This window comes from Mirounga leonina, unplaced genomic scaffold, assembly GCF_011800145.1.
Source record: "Mirounga leonina isolate KUSES-001 unplaced genomic scaffold, KU_Mleo_1.0 Mir_151, whole genome shotgun sequence".
Lineage (NCBI taxonomy): Eukaryota > Metazoa > Chordata > Mammalia > Carnivora > Phocidae > Mirounga > Mirounga leonina.
Window position 1 is genome coordinate 86,800,308 of NW_023270377.1, and position 18,291 is coordinate 86,818,598.

At 35.7% G+C, this 18,291-nt stretch overlaps 1 protein-coding gene across 1 annotated transcript in view; it reads left to right on the forward strand.

The window, feature by feature from the left end:
- The window catches only part of LRP1B (LDL receptor related protein 1B), a 1,834,834-nt gene that overhangs the window by 1,045,356 nt on the left and 771,187 nt on the right, over positions 1–18,291 (forward strand). The window contains exons 8-10 of the mRNA XM_035008121.1: positions 10,669–10,891; positions 13,945–14,116; positions 16,414–16,557. Coding sequence (XP_034864012.1) covers positions 10,669–10,891; positions 13,945–14,116; positions 16,414–16,557 — 539 coding nt within the window. The remainder of the gene's footprint in view (positions 1–10,668; positions 10,892–13,944; positions 14,117–16,413; positions 16,558–18,291) is intronic.

The window sequence follows — 18,291 nt, forward strand, 5'->3', positions numbered from 1 at the left end:
GAAGGAAGGAAGGAAGGAAGGAAGGAAGGAAGGAAGGAAGGAAGGAAGGAAAAGAAAGAAAAAAAAAGAAAATGAATGAAGGGGCAGACACATGACAGTCCTGAGCATGCAATACTGAATAAAGCAGATATGTCCTTTGTCCTCTTGGAGGTTATAGTCTACTTAGTAAACAGATCTTAAACATATCGTGTGTGTGTGTGTGTGTGTGTGTTGTATCTTTTATGCATGTAAAATAAATAAGAGCATTGTAAAAAATATGGAATGGCATGAGATTGTATCAGATAGACCTAACTGATATTAGAAAGTTACGAAAGGTTTTTTTTCAGAGGAATTGATATTTAGGTTGAAATCTAAAGTCAAGATTGAGATACCATGGCAGAAGTTACTTTCCAGACTGGGGGACAGGTTATGTGAAGTGCAGAATGGAAAAAAAAAAAAAAAAAAAGACATGGCTTGTTTAAGGAACTGAAACATGGTCAAAGTATTAGAAATATAGAAAGATACCCCTAGATGGCCAAGGTATTAGAAGTGGGGAAGTATACCAGTAGATGAAGCTGGAGAGATAGGCAGAGACTAGGTCATGCTCACCATTGTTGGTAATGTTAAGAATATGAGGTTTTATTCTGACTGCTATTAGTAGCTATAAGAGGGTTTTATAATACATAAGCCACTTTTCATTTTAATAAGATCCCTTTGGTAACCATGAAGAGAGTGGTTTAAAAGGAATAAGAAACAGAGATGAGATATAAGTCCCCAGGCAAAAGATGATGGTGACTTGGTTTAGAAAAGAGAAACAGAGAAGGAAATAGATATAGGATTTGAGATATATTTTGAAGCTAGAAGTGGCAGGAAGTGGTGATGAATTAGATGTAGAAGACAGAAGTTATGGAGGATGAATTCCTGGTTTCTGGAATGAGTCATTGGGTAGAAAGTGACACTATTCGCCATTCGCCAAAATGGAGAAAAATGAAGGGATAAATTTCATAAGAAAGAACAAGAATTTACTACTAGATATGTTACATTTAAGATGCCTAAAAGAATTTCAATGCAAATATCAAAAAGGCAACTGTATATATGAGTTAGAATCCCAGAAGACAGGTTAGAATATAAAAGCGTTATTGTAATATTAATGAAAATGATGGAAACTTTAAAGACTTTTCTATGAGAAAATTTACAGATTCCACATCTGAACCCAGGAAACTCCAGTTTTAGAATCCTGAGCATGATACAGAAAGAGAAGGTGGAAAAGGTAGCTAAGAAAAAGCAATTAGGGGCGCCTGGGTGGCTCAGTCGTTAAGCGTCTACCTCCGGCTCAGGTCATGATCCTGGGGTCCCGGGATCGAGTCCCACATTGGGCTCCCTGCTCGGCGGGAGGCCTGCTTCTCCCTCTCCCACTCCCCCTGCTTGTGTTCCTGCTCTCGCTGTCTCTCTCTGTCAAGTAAATAAAATCTTTAAAAAAAAAAAAGAAAAGAAAAAGCAGTTAGTAGGAAGAATACCAAGACAGCGCTAAGAGACACATGTAAGTAACTGGCAATCTCTGTACGTTAAAAAATAAAGGTGGAATGGTGGGTTTGGAGGATATATCAGTGTGGTATAAGGATGATTGAGGGAAAAAATAAAGTCAGCTTGTATGAAAAATTCTTTGGAGAATGTTGGATGCAAATGAAGCATGGAGAGAAAGGGCTAGAAATGGAGAGTGGTTTGAGGTTAAGAGAAAAGGTTTGTTTCATGATGATAAATAGTAGAGCAAGTTCATATGTTGAAGGTAAGATTCAGTAGAAAAGGAGAGGTTAAAAATGCAGAAAGAAGTGGGAATTATTGAAGATGAGTTTCAGAGGAGATGGGGTGAGTATCTGTGTTTGCTTTGTATTGGACTAAAAGATGGGAGGATGCTTCCTTCTGCATTACAAAAGGAGAGGGTGGTGAAGAATTAATGCAGATGCAGATCGGTTTTAGCTGGGGCTGTACTGTTTTCTTACAGAAAACAGAGTTGCTTTTTGATGTGCTCTCAATTCTCTATCCAATAAGAAGAAAGATCATCCTCAGAGCGTGGAGTAGGGTGGAATGGAGTGAATTAGAAGGCTGGGGACTGTGGCAAAGAAACGAGAAATAGAATTTGAAGGTTGGCAGAGAATGGAGAGGGTCAGCGGGGACAATGTCTCAATGAACTCAAAGAGCTATTGCAGTGAGAGTACCTGCACAATACAGATAGAAAACATACTGCCAGGTGGAAGAATAAGGTGCTCTTGTATGTGTGTGTGTGTGTGTGTGGGGGGGGTTATCTCTTTTGGTACAGGTAAAATTTCTGGTGATGACAAACAATATACTGTTTATCACGATGGAAATTTGTGGTTGACATGTACTGGAAATAAAAGGTCAGATGTGGAGAGGAGGTGAAGAAAGCAAGGGAGAAAATTGTGAATCCATTTTTCTCGTAGATATTGGTTTGGTTGTGGTCAGAAAGCTAGAAAGCTAGGTGATGACTCTTAAATAAAAATAATGAGATAAAAAAATCAGAAGGTTGGCAGATGATTCTTTGAAGATGGGTGCTATTTGTGAGACCCTCAAAAAAAGCAGGAGATGTTACAAGATAAGAGGAAAATAATAATCTAGAATAATAATGGGGAGGGCACTGATTTTATATCTACCCCTGAGGTTCTTGTTAGGGGCCCACATTTTGAACAACTGCCAGGAAAGATGACCTCAGGAGCTGCAAAGTTTCAGTCAGTAAAGGTAAAACATTTGAAAAAACATTAAGAGTATAGTCTTAGAATACTGGGGCATTTGTGATCAAAGAGTTTCAGAGGGCAGATCAGAAGGTTTGGGTAGGAAGAGAGGAGGTTGTATCAGTGGATAGAAAGTTATGCTGCACTGTACTGTATAAACAAGGATAACAAGGTTGAAAGATTTGGTCTTAGATAAAGATGAGTTTATAAGAGTTCCAATTATGGTGTGAGAATAAGGGCTGCCGGCTAGTGAAAATGTGAAGCCAAATGTGTCATTATCTTTCAGGCAGTTAGATTTGGCAGTTGCAGTCAAGCCATGGGTAGGAGGAATGAGTGAGTGAACATAAACCACATGATTCTTGTCTTGGAGAATAGAGGAAGTGATGGAAGTAAGCAAGTCAAGTTGGACCAGCCTTTTTCTACCCTCAGGCACTGAAAACACAGAGACATGATTAGTTTTTTTTTTTTTTTTTGTATTGTTTTTGTTTTTCTTTTCCCCCACTGTGTCCCAATCTATGTTAAACAGTGATGAAATACCTATGTGACAAAGAGAAAAATAATAATAAAATAAAAATAATATGCAAATCTTTCTATTTCTCTCTCCCTCTTTTTTTAAAGATTTATTTATTTTTTTGTCAGAGAGAGAGAGAGAGAGAGAAATCACAAGCAGGGGGAGCGGCAGGCAGAGAGAGAAGCAGGCTCTCCACTGATCAAGGAGCCCAATGTGGAACTGGATCCCAGGACCCTGGGATCATGACCTGAGTTGAAGGCAGACGCATAACCAACTGAGCCACACAGGCGCCCCTTTCTTTTTCTTTTTCTTTTTTTTTTTTGAGAGAGATAGATTGTGTGCGTGCCAGCGGGTTGGGGGTGGGCAGGAGAAAAAGAGGAGAAAGAATCTGTGCGGAGCCAGATGCTGGGCTCGATCTCAGGACCCTGGATAGTGACCTGAACCGAAATCAAGAGTTGGATGCCTAACTGATTGAGCCACCCAAGGCCCCCTCTCTACTTTTTTTTTTTTTTAACCACTCCCTTTTTACAATGGTACGTTTATTAATTGTTGAGTTGAATTCTGTCTCTCAGAATATGGAAAATGGAAAACAAATGGAAAGTAAAGCCTAAAAGACTAAGATTTATTATTTTTTATTGTTTTGGTTAAAATCATAAAAAAATGAGTTCAAGGCAGTGTTTGGGGTCAGGTGCAGATTGAGGTAGGCTGTATTTGATGGACACTTATGTTGCTTTCATATCTTTACTATTGTAAATAATGCTGCAATAAACATAGGAGTACATATATCTTTTCAAATTAGTGTTTTCATTTTCTTTGGATAAATACCCAATAGTGGGATTACTGGATCATATGGCATTTTCATTTTTTAATTTTTTGAGGAAACTCCATCCTGGTTTCCACAATGGTTGCACCAATTTATGTTCCCACTCACAAGGGGATGGGGGCAGTGAGAGAGGAGGGATACTGGAACATGTATCCACAGTCTCTCCAACACTTGTTATTTCTTGTCATTTTCACTAACCATTCTAACTGGTGTGAAGTGATATTTCATTGTGGTTTTGATTTGTATTTCCCTGATGATTAGTGCTTTTGAGCATCTTTTCATGTGTCTGTTGGCCATCTGGATATCTTCTTTGGATAAATGTCTATCCAGGTCCTCTGTCCATTTCTTGATCAGACTATTTCTTTTTGGTGTTGCGTGTGTAAGTTCTTTATATATTTTGGATATTAACCCCTTATCAGATATACTATTTGCAAATATCTTCTCCCATTGATTGTTTTATTTGTAGTTAACATTTCAATATAAAATATTTTCTAAAGTGGTATGATTTTTGATTGTCCAATATCTTCAGGACAAGAATTATCTAAATCTTAAAATAGAACATTAAACAAGGTAGTGGTTTCTCATGGCACTTTAGCTTCTAAGTATAGAAATCCACTGAAACCAGCTCAAATGTATAGAGATTTCCTGAGAGGTAGGAAAATCTTACATGTTCATGCAACTAAGGACGAGAAATAAAGATGGACTCTGTGGGGCGTGACTAATTCCTCACTCAAGGATTACAGGGCTCCTTTCATCCCGGTTTTCTGTCTCATGGCTTGCCCACTTCTGTGTACATGTTCCAGCATCCCTCCTCTCTCACTGCCCCCATCCCCATCCCCACCCTAGCTGTTCCTCTTGCCCATGTTAGCACAGCTGCCCACTAGGTAAGCTTCACACTTTTGGATTTAGAATACTGAGAGAAAGGATCTTGGTGACTCTGCTAAGCCTACGATTTGTTTTCATTTCTATCGCATGTTCCTCGTTGGTCTAATTATCTGTAAACAGGAAGGAGAGGGATGCTATTGGTACCTAAGGCTGCCCCTCTCAGGAACACTATCTGGGTGGAGCAGGTTTAGGTAAATAAGGATGTTAAATGGGTCAGCCACATTGACTGACATATCTAATATATGTATACTGCTGGGGGAATCATTAGTGGGAATGTTTCCAGAATATAGAGTAGCCAGCTGAGAGCCGGAGTCTGTATGTCAAGTTTAATTTCTGTGTGTTTATGTATGGACTGAAAACCAAGTTTGAGAGAGATTTTTCAAACAATGAAAGCAAAAACCTCAACAAGTAAAAATCAATAAATAACTGTCTTGAACAGTCTTGGCTAGGCAGAGAAAATAGTTTGTTTATCATCCACATCCCTTAAGTAGAAAGAGCTAATAGAATTTGAATTTAAACCTCTTACTCCAAAGACTCATTACTCTTTCAGATTTACGATTGCATTTTGGAATTGCAATGCTAAATATTTAATATTCCTACTTTAGTTCTGAATGTACTTTAATTACTCTATATAATGTGGAAAATTGCTTTCTTGTTCAATTTTTGTATACACAATGGAAGAAATAAAGTAGTATTACTATTGATGCTATTTGAATAACACAATTATTTTAAAAAACAAGACTGAAAAATGAAGTTCCTAATGTAATTCTTGTCAAGGAAAATGCATACTATTTTCCTAAAATGTAAAGAAATGCAGTTACCTACTTTAACACATGATTAATAAACATGAATGGTTTCCTAGGCCCTAATCAGAACAATGTTTTTTTTTGTTTGTTTTTGTTTTTTTAATCTGGTAATATACGGCCCCCTAGTTTTATGTCTTGCCCCCCTCTCATCTACTCCCTAACCCAAATCTTGCTACGTAACCTCATTTTTCAGCAGTTAAAATGAATAGTAGGAATTTCATTGTGAGAACTCTGAAAATTTCTAAATTCCATCATGAAGCTATAACCAAAATGTTAGGAGTAAGAATGTGACACAAAACCAAGGTTGAGTATGCAGTTAAAAAGAGACAGACAGGACTCTGATGTGTTTACATTCCCCTTTGTCCGTTTGGACAACGTACACAACTACAGAAGCATCACTTAAAATGTATATCACTGGCAAAAGTAAGTCTTATTTTTATCAGCGAAAGAAAATAAAATACATGTTTTAAAATGTTAGTACCTGTAACAATTGCTTTGCTTTAAAGTGTAGGGATGATTGGAACCATAACTCTGTAAGCACAGTGCTCTATCACTGTCTGTGAGGGCGTTCTTTGCGACTTTTGATCTATGTCAGGCAAGTTTACCAACAACACTCAAAGTTTCTTGCTATCTCCAACTGTATAAAACTTATATATCTATAGTAAAACAAGGCTACTCATCTAATTAACAAGGATGTTGGATAAAATCAGTTTCCCACATCTGATGAGGTAAGGAAGCCAAAATGGTAAACTCCTATACCACAGATGCTGAATCGGAAGAATAATGAACTGGATGAATAAATGACAATTTGAAAGACATGTCGCTGTCCTTTATGAACTAATAGTTAAATATGTCAGAAATACAGACAGTAGTTGCAATATTGTTTTATTTTAATTTAAATTTCTGTGTTAGTGCCATAAAAAAAAATAAGTGAAGAACAAGAGAAGAGCAAGCTCAATTTATTTTTCATGCTAGAGGATAAAAAAAATAATTGATACCACAGGAATGAACAGAGAGAGAAGAAATGTCATTATCGTAATCCTGAGGGAATAGGACATAGGACAGATTTTGGAGTGGTCCTTTCTATCCACCATGAGTTCAACGTGGTGCTATACAGGGGGCTCTGCTGTACCTGAAGCTGCGTCAGATACTTGGTTCCTGGTAGGAGAAGATGCTGGAAGGGTAACTAAGAACCTGGAAGTTAAGCGAGTTAAGTGTTCAGAAAATACTGAATAAGATGGAGTAAATGAGACTCCAAACTACCATCTGTGCTCCTTTTTATGGAATTTCTGGGGTAGAACATAGATTTACCTACCCATAGTCTCCAAGCCCAGAGGCAGTAACTAGAAAGTACAAGACTATGGCATTTCAGTTCAAAAGGCATAACATAATATAATTATGAGAAAAATCAAGCAAATTCAACATGAAGATATTCTTTAAAACAACTCGTTTACCCTTCAGAAATGGTAACACCGTGAACAACAAAGGAAGGCTGAAAAACTGTTCAGAATTAAAAGAGCCTAGAGAAAAAAGATGATTAAATGCAACATATAATGCTGGATTAGACTCTAAATCAGAAAAAAAGGGAAATTTGACTATATAGAACATTATTGGTCAATGGGCATAATTTGAATAAAAACTGTATATTGTATCAGTGTTAAAATTATTGATTTTGATAGGTGTATTGTGGTTATGCAAGAGAAGGTCCTTGCACTTAGGAAATGCAGGCTGGAGTGTTTTGATGTAACAGAGTACTAGGCAATGTTTGCAATTTACTGTCACAGAGTACTAGGCAGTACTAGAAATAGCCAGAGGGACAAAAGGTGAATAACTGATGAATCTAAGTGAACGACATAGGTGTTCATTTGACTATTCTTATAACTTTTCTGTAAGTTTGAAATTATTTCAAAATAATGAGTTAAAAACTAAAGGCATGACAAACATTCAAGTTATGGCTCTGGTAGTGGCTAATCATGTGGACTTTGAGCCTATTTCCTCTGTAAAATAAAAATAATCTGCCCCTTCTATCTCAGAGGGGAAGATCAGTGAGATAATGGGGTTCACAAAACATTATTTACTTTTTCTAAGATTTGGACAGATATTTTATAGGAAAGAAAAGAGTGATTTTTCAACCAAGCTACACTTCTATCACAAATGAAATTTGGTTAGATTTTAGATGCAAACTTTAGCTCTTGCTTTCAATTCTAATACAACTATGCCTCAATTAAAGATGCCCTGAGAATGAAGCTTTTCTCTGTAACAGTAGTAGGAGATTTTAAACTAAGGTTAAACATTACTAAAACAAGTAAAAAAAAAAAAAAAGTGCGTAATGTGACTATGGGTGCTTGCTGCTTACAGTTTTATGGTATCAGTGCTATTATCCTGGTGAACTCTTCCATTTCTTGCATTTCAATTATAAGTGAACAGAACTCATCATAGTCAGTGTTCTGAAGTTTGAGAAAGGTCAATTTGGTGTAAGGAACATCTTTTATGTCTCCACTGGGCACTAGTTTTTTTTACTATGTGTTGGGAATACAAAGATAATAAATTCTTTACTGTTTCTTCTAGTTCTTTGTTTTTCTTCACATACTCAAAGCCTTCCTGTTCTTTTGATTTTACTCTTCATTAAAACAGGGAGATTTTGATGAGTCATATATTTATACTTTTTCCCCCATATTTTGGCTGAAACTACTCAGAGAGTTACCTCAACTAGTTCTATTATGATCTGGAATAAATATGAGAATCACTTGCATCATTCCTGCAATAGTAGGTCAATATCACTGAAAATCTTAGAAAAATAAATCACATTTTCCCGACCCCTTTCATCATCAGCTGGTTCACTCTTCCTCCAACTTCTCAAGTAACTTCTCAAAATTACTAGTATTTTAACAAATACCAAATTCAACAGCATTTTCTTAATCTATGTTATTTTTTATTTTGTGAAGTGATTGACCCAGCCAGCCACTGCGGTCCTTTATTCTGGAACTTTTCTCCCTTAGATTTCTATGAAAGTCTGTGTGATCTCTTTGACCATAGCCTCTGATCTTTATTTGGCTTTCTTTCTCCAACAGCACATCTCCATGGTTCTGATCTTAGCACACTTTTCTTTTTTACATCCCTTTTGGGATTGCATGTAATTAAGTCATCTCAAGATGACTTCCAAGAAGTCTCTAGCTCCAGACTCATCTTTCCTCTTCAAACCATGTAGTTGGTACAATCACCTGCTTTATGTCACTATGCATAGTCTATACATATCACATTATCCATAGTGTGCCCAGAGCCTGCAACTCTAAATACCCAAACCTACCCACACACCAGCATCTCTTCAGCTCTGTGAAATGGACCAGTCAGAAAAGGATACTAGAAAAGGAGAGGCATTTTTGTATGGGATGAAAAAGAGAGCTTCATAAAACAGGAATAGTGGGTAGTGTTCTACAGTAAGAAATAGGAAAACTAGGTATTCCTTATAGTAATTTAACTTGGGATAGCTATGAACAAATTGATTTAAAGTGAAGAAAGATGAGATGCAAGATGGAAGCAGGAAAAGAGAGAGAGCAAGTGCAAGTGAGCGCATAGGGGCAGAAGTTTGAACGTTAAGCATGACAATAAAACATAACGCCATATGTCCTTTTATTTATTCTTTACTAGAATAGAAAAGCTCTTCACCTGAATAGAATGTTACTTGAAAAATAATTTTTAACTTATTGTGATAAATTGGTCTTTCAAGAACATTTAGGGAAATATCTTCGCAGAATAAAACCCTGCTTATACGGTTGCAGAATAGTATGCATTAAGGTTTAAAAATTAGTCAAAACCTCCCGCAGGAGAAAGAGCTAAATTACAGTTTAAATAATCCTTTTTAGCTTGAAATATACCCCATACTGTTAGATGATGCAAGGGTGTTGAGAAAAGTAACTAAAAACTAATTCACCAAGTTTATAAAATCAAATATTCTATACTCTAGGTAATCTTAATATTGCTCAGTCACTGCAAATCAGATTATTCTTGAGATTGTATTTAAGTCAAGGTAAAATAGTCTTCTATTTACAAATGTAATTTAGTCTCCTGAGTAGGTAATCTTGTTAAAATATCGTCAGGTTAACTGAAATTGATTTGTGTTTACTAAACATAGTGAATACTAACCAAATATTAGACACTGAGGTGTTGGAGGTATTTAAACCTTTGATAGACACTGTTAGTGTTTCACGGAAGGATTATTATTTTTTTGTCTCAGAGGTCAACATTGCTTTTTAGACTGTTCCTTCAAGTAAAGGGAAAATGAGGAGAAATGGCTGTATTTGCTTTATGAAATTTTGTAATTTGGGAATATTTGGGAGAATTTGGGATTGGTTTTGGGGGGATTATTTATGTTTTATTTCCATTGCTACAAACACCACATTTGCTTTTCCATCTGCTTAATTCCATTCCAGGTTTGCTATTCTCTACCACTCATAGCATCGTTGAGCTCCACATAATAGCTTTTATAGGAGACAGACATTACTAGGCAATTTGAAAAGCAGGTTGAAGATAAAGCCTGATAGCTCACGTGCCCTGGCCTGGTGGCTTGGCTCACTTCTGAAGCTTATACCGAATGGGCTGCATGCGTTCCTGTGGTGTCTGTGCATCGGCTCTATGAGGCTTAAAGAAACATTTCCCCTAATACAATAATAAACCCACCATAATCATTCGTTTTGGGGAAATTTTACAGTTGTTGGTTAACCTGCTCCCTTATGCCCTGCAATATTCATTAGCAGATTTCTCTGTTTATGAGTGATATTATATGGAAATGGTTATGGGAAGCTAACAGATGTAACCACTGAAATAAATTAGAAGGAAAAGTTCTGTTTTTTACAGATGGTTCTATTGAATAAGCTCCCCCGCCCCCTTCCACTTTAACATTTAGTTTTCTTTCAACAGAAAACTTTTCTTTACTGACTACGGGAATGTGGCCAAAGTGGAGCGATGTGACATGGATGGGCTGAACAGAACAAGGATAATTGATTCAAAGACAGAGCAGCCAGCTGCACTGGCACTAGACCTAGTCAACAAATTGGTTTACTGGGTAGATCTTTACTTGGACTATGTGGAAGTAGTGGACTATCAAGGAAAAAACAGACATACTATCATTCAAGGCAGACAAGTAAGTACAATTTTGTTAGAAAATGCAGCTAAGGTAATAAAATGAATGGTGGTGTACTAGGAAGAAGACCCAAAATCTGAATTGCAATGTTGAAAATTTCTTATGAAGTCAAGCTGTAAAGGGTCATAAAAATTGTGATGTATTTCCTATGAGGGAGAATGTTCTTTTCACAGTGCATTCCATAATATTGGAGATGCCTCTGACTTCCTCCTTTGCTCTATTAAAAGCAAAGCACACAAAACAAAGGCCAACAAAAATAAAACAAAAACAATAAGCAAAAGCACAATTGCCACACTAGTAAGAAAGGAATTAGAATAGGACAGATGTTTTGACCTGTTAAAAGTAAAACTTACTAAAACTAATTTAAATCGTTTATTTATAAGGAAAAAAATAGTTCATTTATAAGGAGCTGGACTATCATCTCTCCCATGTGGCCTTGGAGATATTGTGCTAACAAAGGCATATGGCTGCTCACAAAAATATTTTTATTATTTTCAAAGGCTGGACTACATGTTGCCTTCTGATGTATTCAAGTACTTCCTAGAATGAGAATCCTGTGAAAGTCACTGAGGTCAAGATCTTTACCATCTGTATAGTTTTTCCCTTGCTGAATTACAAGGTTTTGCTGATAACACTCAGTAGACACTTAAAGGAGATCTCTAAGTTGAAATAAGCTTATTCGCTAGTGTACTTTCTTCAATTGAATTTTACCTTGGTGATCGCACTAATTTCTTCTGAGATTCTTATTCTATGGAGCCGAAATATGTGAATCCCTTTTCTTTCTTTTGCAATCCAAGACAAAAATATTCTGTAATGATCCATTAAAGTTACCTTTATTTCTAATCAGTTTTTAACAATGAAATTCTTTTACCTTCCTTGAAAGACAAACAAATGCACTAATCTGGGAGTAAAAAAAGTGTCCAATATTAGAGATGAGGCCAGTTATTTCTTTTGTACTTTTGCCTGTCGTAAAAACTTGATTTCTTTAGAAAGCCTTAGTTATGACTTTTAGAGGATCTAATCTCTAAAATGATTATGATGGGTCTTCTTTTTACCTATATGTAATTACAATTTTAAACCTTATAAGAAATTCAAATAATTTTCCTCAGGATTACTTTTAAAACGTTTTCTAATGTCTGGTTTTTAGTTATTCATTTTTTTTTCATTTCTATTTCCTGTGTTTTTTCTGATTCCTTAAACATATGCTTACTCTGTCACTAAGTCATCCAACATAGATACTTTTTTCTAAATATTTGGGCTGTAGGCGGAATGGTCTAGCTACCCCTCTAAGCTCCTCCCACTGGTATCGGGAGTAGCAGGGCAGGCAACAGTGTACTTATTTTATGGGAAACAGGCTCTTCTGAAGGAAGGAACAGGGACATTGAATACAATTTCATCTTTACTACTGAACCTATTTTCTACCCTGCCCAACTGTTCCCTCGGTGGCTGTGCTTTTTCTCTTGGGTGTGGATTGGCAATTATGTAAAGAGCAAAGTACGCCAGAACCACACACTCCCAGATGAATGGCTCCAAACTTCGGGCAAAACATACATGAGATTAATGGTGGTGGAAGAATTGAGTTTACCTGCAATTTTTATGGGAAAAAGTATTGCTCAAGTAAAATTTGGGCTTAGATGTATCTAGAGAATATGATATCAGCTTATGTGTAAATGATATTAGTATATAAACACATGACACCCCCACCCCTTCTCTCTATCACATGCACTTGTGCATGAGTGTGGGTACACACACACACACACACACACGCACACACACACTGGGGAATGACCCTTATATTGGAAAACATTATTTGGGCTTTAACATGGAATGATTCTCTTCATTAATTCCTAGCTTACATTTCTCAGTTGGTTAAGTGTCTGCTTTTGGCTCAGGTCATGATTAGGGTCCTGGGATGAGACCCAGTCAGGCTTCTTGCTAACTGGGAGTCAGTTTCACCCTCTCCCTCTGCTCCTCCCCTGGCTTGTGCTCGCTCGCTCTCTCTCTCTCTCAAATAAATAAGTAAAATCTTTAAAAAAATAAATTTTTACAGTCAAACCATACATACTTTTTCAAATTCTCTTAACTACAAATCTATACTAAAAGTGCCATATATAATGCCAAAGAATTGTGACAGATTTTTTCAACGGAATCTCTACAGCAAATCGAATCATAGCCCCACCCTACCCTGACACAGAACCATTTTAAATTAACTATAATAGGAGGAATGCCCAAAAGCATTGTGCTTAGCATGTAGGCATTTGTTTGAGAAGATCAATAAACTCATTCTTCTGATGCTTTACTAGAAGCTTGCGATGACTGCAAGGTATCCATTCCTCCACTCAATTCCCAGGACCTCTGCTAAGGAGAGTTATGTTGTTCAGGTGTCATTACTTCCAAATCCATTATGAATAGGCTTTAGAAACATATGTGATTTATGAGTAAAGTGCTCTTTTTTTTTTTAATTATTCCAAATACATAGTTTCATTATTTATTGTTTCCCATGCTGGGACAAGTATTCGTCTAAATGAACTTGTGGCTTAAAAAAATGGGATTTAAAATAATAATCATAATTATATATATATATGGGATTTTGAACATATAAAATAAATTTTCAAAGGTGTTTTCTCATCAGTCCTTACACAGCCAGAGCTATACTTTTTTAGATTCTGTATCTCCTGACTATATGAACAAGCAGCCCATAAAAACATCTCACATCTTATATAACAGTGCCATAAGCATCTTATTGAATATGCTTGGAAATTTTGCTCTCACTCGCCTTTGAAAAGTAGCTACTAAACATGTTTTCTTAATGAATCATGAATAAAATTCTCCATACATTTGGAACTGCTTTATCTACTACTGCATAATGTTTCCTTCTCAGAGAAAAAAATTAAATTAGTGAAATGTTTAATTCTTTGAGAGAAAATAAACGATAATATGTGTGTGACTCTCCTACTATGAGAATTTTCCACAGTAGTAAGTACAATGAGTTTTTCTTTCAAGTTGAAAGCAGCATAATTAAAAATCATAGTTATTTTTGCCCCTCCATATAGGTCAGACATCTTTACGGCATAACTGTGTTTGAAGACTATTTATATGCAACCAATTCTGATAACTTCAATATCATAAGGATAAACCGATTTAATGGCACAGATATTCATTCATTCATTAAAATAGAAAATGCTCGAGGAATCCGAATTTATCAAAAAAGAACTCAACCAACAGGTAAGACACAGGACTTCTTCATTGCCTTTATAATGGTGGGCTAAAGGGGGTTATGGTCCTTGTGCTTTGTATGGAGTTAGAATGGGTAAGTCATAAATTCTCTGTTTGATAGCAAAAGTATACATGTCTGCTTGATAAAATGGAAGAGCACTTCCAGCACAAGTCTAAATGACAAATCGTTCAGTTCCTAGTGAATTGTTTCTACAACCATAGAATTGAAATGATGGCTAGATTTATATTCAGGAAAGAGCTTTCAATCATGATGTATGTAGACAGGAAACCCAGACGCTAAGATGCTAAGGATTCTTTTTTTTTTTTTTTTTGGTATCATTGTGGGAGACATTTCAAATCAGGTGACTCTCTTACAGAATCTATCCAGCTTTTATTGTAGTCATTCCGGTCTCTTAACTTACCCCAATTATTCTTTAATACAAGTTAATTAAAAAAATAACTTTTAATGAGAAGGCTATAATGTTTCTAAGTATTTCTTAAAAACACAAACTAGTTATTTTTGCATAGCAGGTTAGTGATGCTTGCTCATCAATACAATTTACATTCAATTATATATAGAATAATGTAACATACAAGACCAACCAACCTCAAATTTTCATTCTCTTTTTGTGTTTCAAATTGAAACTAATTTGGAATTATCTAAACATTAACATAGATTTAGTTGAGACAATGTATTGTTTACAAATCTGTTTACAGTAAATTTAAATTTGGAATTCTGTAAATAACCTTATTAGAGTTTGGTGTTAGGATTGATTTATTTGCCAATAATTCATTGACCATTTACTGTGTGCCAGGAACTATTGTATAGACATTATTGTATAGAAACAGCAGTGAATAAAACAGCCCCAAAAATTCTTGCTTATATGAGATTTGCTTCCTAGTAGAGAAAACATAATTTTAAAATGACCAAGTAAATTATTATTATATTAAAAGATAATGAGTGCTCTAGAGAAAAATAAAGCAGATAGGAAGTCTCAGGAATGGGGGTGATTTGCAATTTTATATTGAATGGTCAGAGGAAGTCCCACTGAAATAATGAAATTAAATGGAGACTCGAAATAATTGAAGAAGTGAGGCACGGACATAGCAGGTAGGGAGATGAGCAAGCACAAAGACCGTGAGGAAGAACATGCTTAGATTTTTCAAGGAGCAGCAAGGAGACCTATGTGTCTAAAGCAGAGTGAAAAAGCGAAAAAGAAGTAGAAGATGAGGCTGGAGACATGAAAGAGGACCATAATAAGTAGGGCCCTATAGATAATTATAAAACCTTTTCCTTATACTTTTATTGAGATGAGGAGTCCTTAGGAAGCATTAAGCAGAGGAGTCTCATGATATGACTGACTTTTTAAAGGAATCAATATGACTACTGTGTTGACAATAGGCTATGGGGGACAAGAGTGGGTGTTAGAGATCTTTTCATTTAGAAAATCAGGAATACAAAACAAACATGGCACAATTTTTAAAAGTATAACCATTTTATTATTAAAAGAAAATTGCCATGTTATTTGTCACAATTTCAAGTGGTGATCAAAAAAAAATATAATTACAATAGTATATAAAATTTTACTGACATTATTCCAACCATAGCCTTTTTTTCTTTGACTCATCTTTTTCTCATTCTCTTCATACAGTACTTTTCCTTTTCTTTTTTCCTTCTCTAACTTCAACCCTCATGAAATATCCTACTTCTCAATCTCCACATGTAAACTAGCCTCCTCTTTTTGAAAATTACTGTCACACACACACACACACACACACTCATTTTGTGGTAGAGTTCTCAAAATGGCAACGGACTCAAAACTGAAAAAATATATATATGTCTCAGAACTTCTTAATAAAGATAGTTACTGAATCACATATCTTCTAGGTTAAGTGCTCATATAATGGATTATTTCAAAAGAAATCCTTTCTCTGCTTAATTACCTAACCTGGCATATTTTCACAGTATCTTTTTATATTTGTAAGAAATATGCATTTTTAAAAAGAACAAGCATGCATCAAAAAAATCATGTTACTTATTTTGCTTACATGTAAACAGTTTAAATTAATATAAAAGCAGAATTGTTTTTTTTTAAATATATTTTTAGGAGGACTTTAGCAAATTCCTACTTCTTCTTCTATGAGGTTTAAACTCTTTTTTCAACTGATTATGGTAATAAATAGCTGGGTATAAAGATTTTTGGTAGGATTCCCTCTTCTTGCACTGCAAACGTTTCAACATACTGATGTACATAATTATCTTGTCTCTGGAGAATTTCAAGTGTGCTGTTTTTTATTTGTTGTAGTCAGAAGCCATGCATGTGAAGTGGATCCATATGGAATGCCAGGGGGATGCTCACACATCTGTCTGCTCAGCAGCAGTTACAAAACACGGACCTGTCGCTGCAGGATGGGCTTCAACTTGGGAAGTGACGGCAGGTCGTGCAAAAGTATGTTGTTAAAATCAAACATTTTGCCAGCAGCCACTGCTTCAGGATAGGTTTATTTATTTTTTTATTATTAATTGGGGACGTCAACATCAGGAATAATATAAGACTTCAACAGGTGAAATTTGCCTGCAAAATGTACCAGCCATTTTTCTCAGTATTCTGGGTTTTTTGTTTGTTTTGTTTTGTGATGATGGGAATGAGAAACTGAATCAGGTTACAGAGTCACTAAATTTATGGATCCCTGGGAAACATACTTTAGGGTATATTTTTAGGAAGATCCTTTCCTTAATTCCTTAAAGAAGGTTTTTGGTCTAATGAGACTGAATATTTGGTTAACCATATTTTCTCTTATCTGAACTAAGAAGCAGCTCCTAGTAATAGGTGTGTTGTTTAGTCCAACAGAAATCCACATAGAGTAATGTTTCATCTTATCCAGCATCACTGGGGAGTGAAATTCATTTCATTATTTAATTTTCCAAGTAACTGGAGCTATACTAATTAAATATCAATCTCTTTAACAATTTTATTGAAAAGCTTTCTAACAGTAAGACATGTCTCTGTTTTATTTTTGAAATATGCCGAATAATTTGTTTCTTATTTAAATAAGCTAATACATAATTTTATACATGACTTTTGTAAACTTAGATTGTTGCCCAAAATTAGTTAAATTAAGGTCTTTACTTGGGGTCTTCATAATCAAGTATAGTAGAATGGTCCTTATAGAAATGATGTCCATGTGGAGACTGTTGTCCTTTAAATGTCCCTCAATACCATAGTTTTTAAAGTTATGGTGACTGCTTTTTACAGTGCCCATCGTGTCTCCATTTTGTTATAGCAATGGCTTTTTATTTCTGTCAGTTTTTCCTCTCTGGTCACTGTCTTGCCATCTCTTCTGACTTTCTTGTCATGTGCTCACTGAAGACTGTGACATTAGATCACTAAATTTGTTAAAATTTTAAGTCTAAATGGTAGCACAAATATCTTTTTAATCAAACACCCAGGAGGCTCAACTGTGATAAAATATATGTATTAGTATTTTGTTTTCATTTCTAACTTTGTATTAAATGCTGGGTCTCCTGTTCAAGAGGTCCTCTGGATAACTGAGAGAAGTCTCAAGATGAGTGAAGTTGCATACGCGCGTGTGTGTGTGTGTGTGTGTGAGACCAGCCTTTAAACTGGTGTGGTTACTACTTGGAAAGTGATGGCATGTCATAAAAAATGCAACCGTACACATTTATATATACGTATTTGCATGCATACATACATACATATGTTTGGGGGAAAATGGGATCACAGTTGTCTAAGCTTTAATCACCCTTAATATAGTGTATCAATCAAGGTACATTTACATTAACAGAGACAATTCTAGTTATTTTAAGCAGAAAAGATCGAATGCAAATAGATAGGTGCTTACACAATCAATGAAAAGCCTGAAGCAATAGCTTCTAGACTCAGTCCTCAGAACATCCCTCAAAACCACCATTGAACTACCCTGGCTTCAGATTGGAAACCTGACACACTCAGAAGCCAGGCATTGGGAAGCCACAAATGCCAATGGTAACTTCAAAAACATACCATTTTAACTAATATCCAGGAATCTCCACAACTTGCACCACAACTGCTACCTCCAGAAATATGTCACAACTGATAGTCTCTACTGGCAAACAAAACAAAGCAAAACAAAAACAAAACAACACAATACCGTCTTCCTTGCCTCTTGATATACACAAAGGA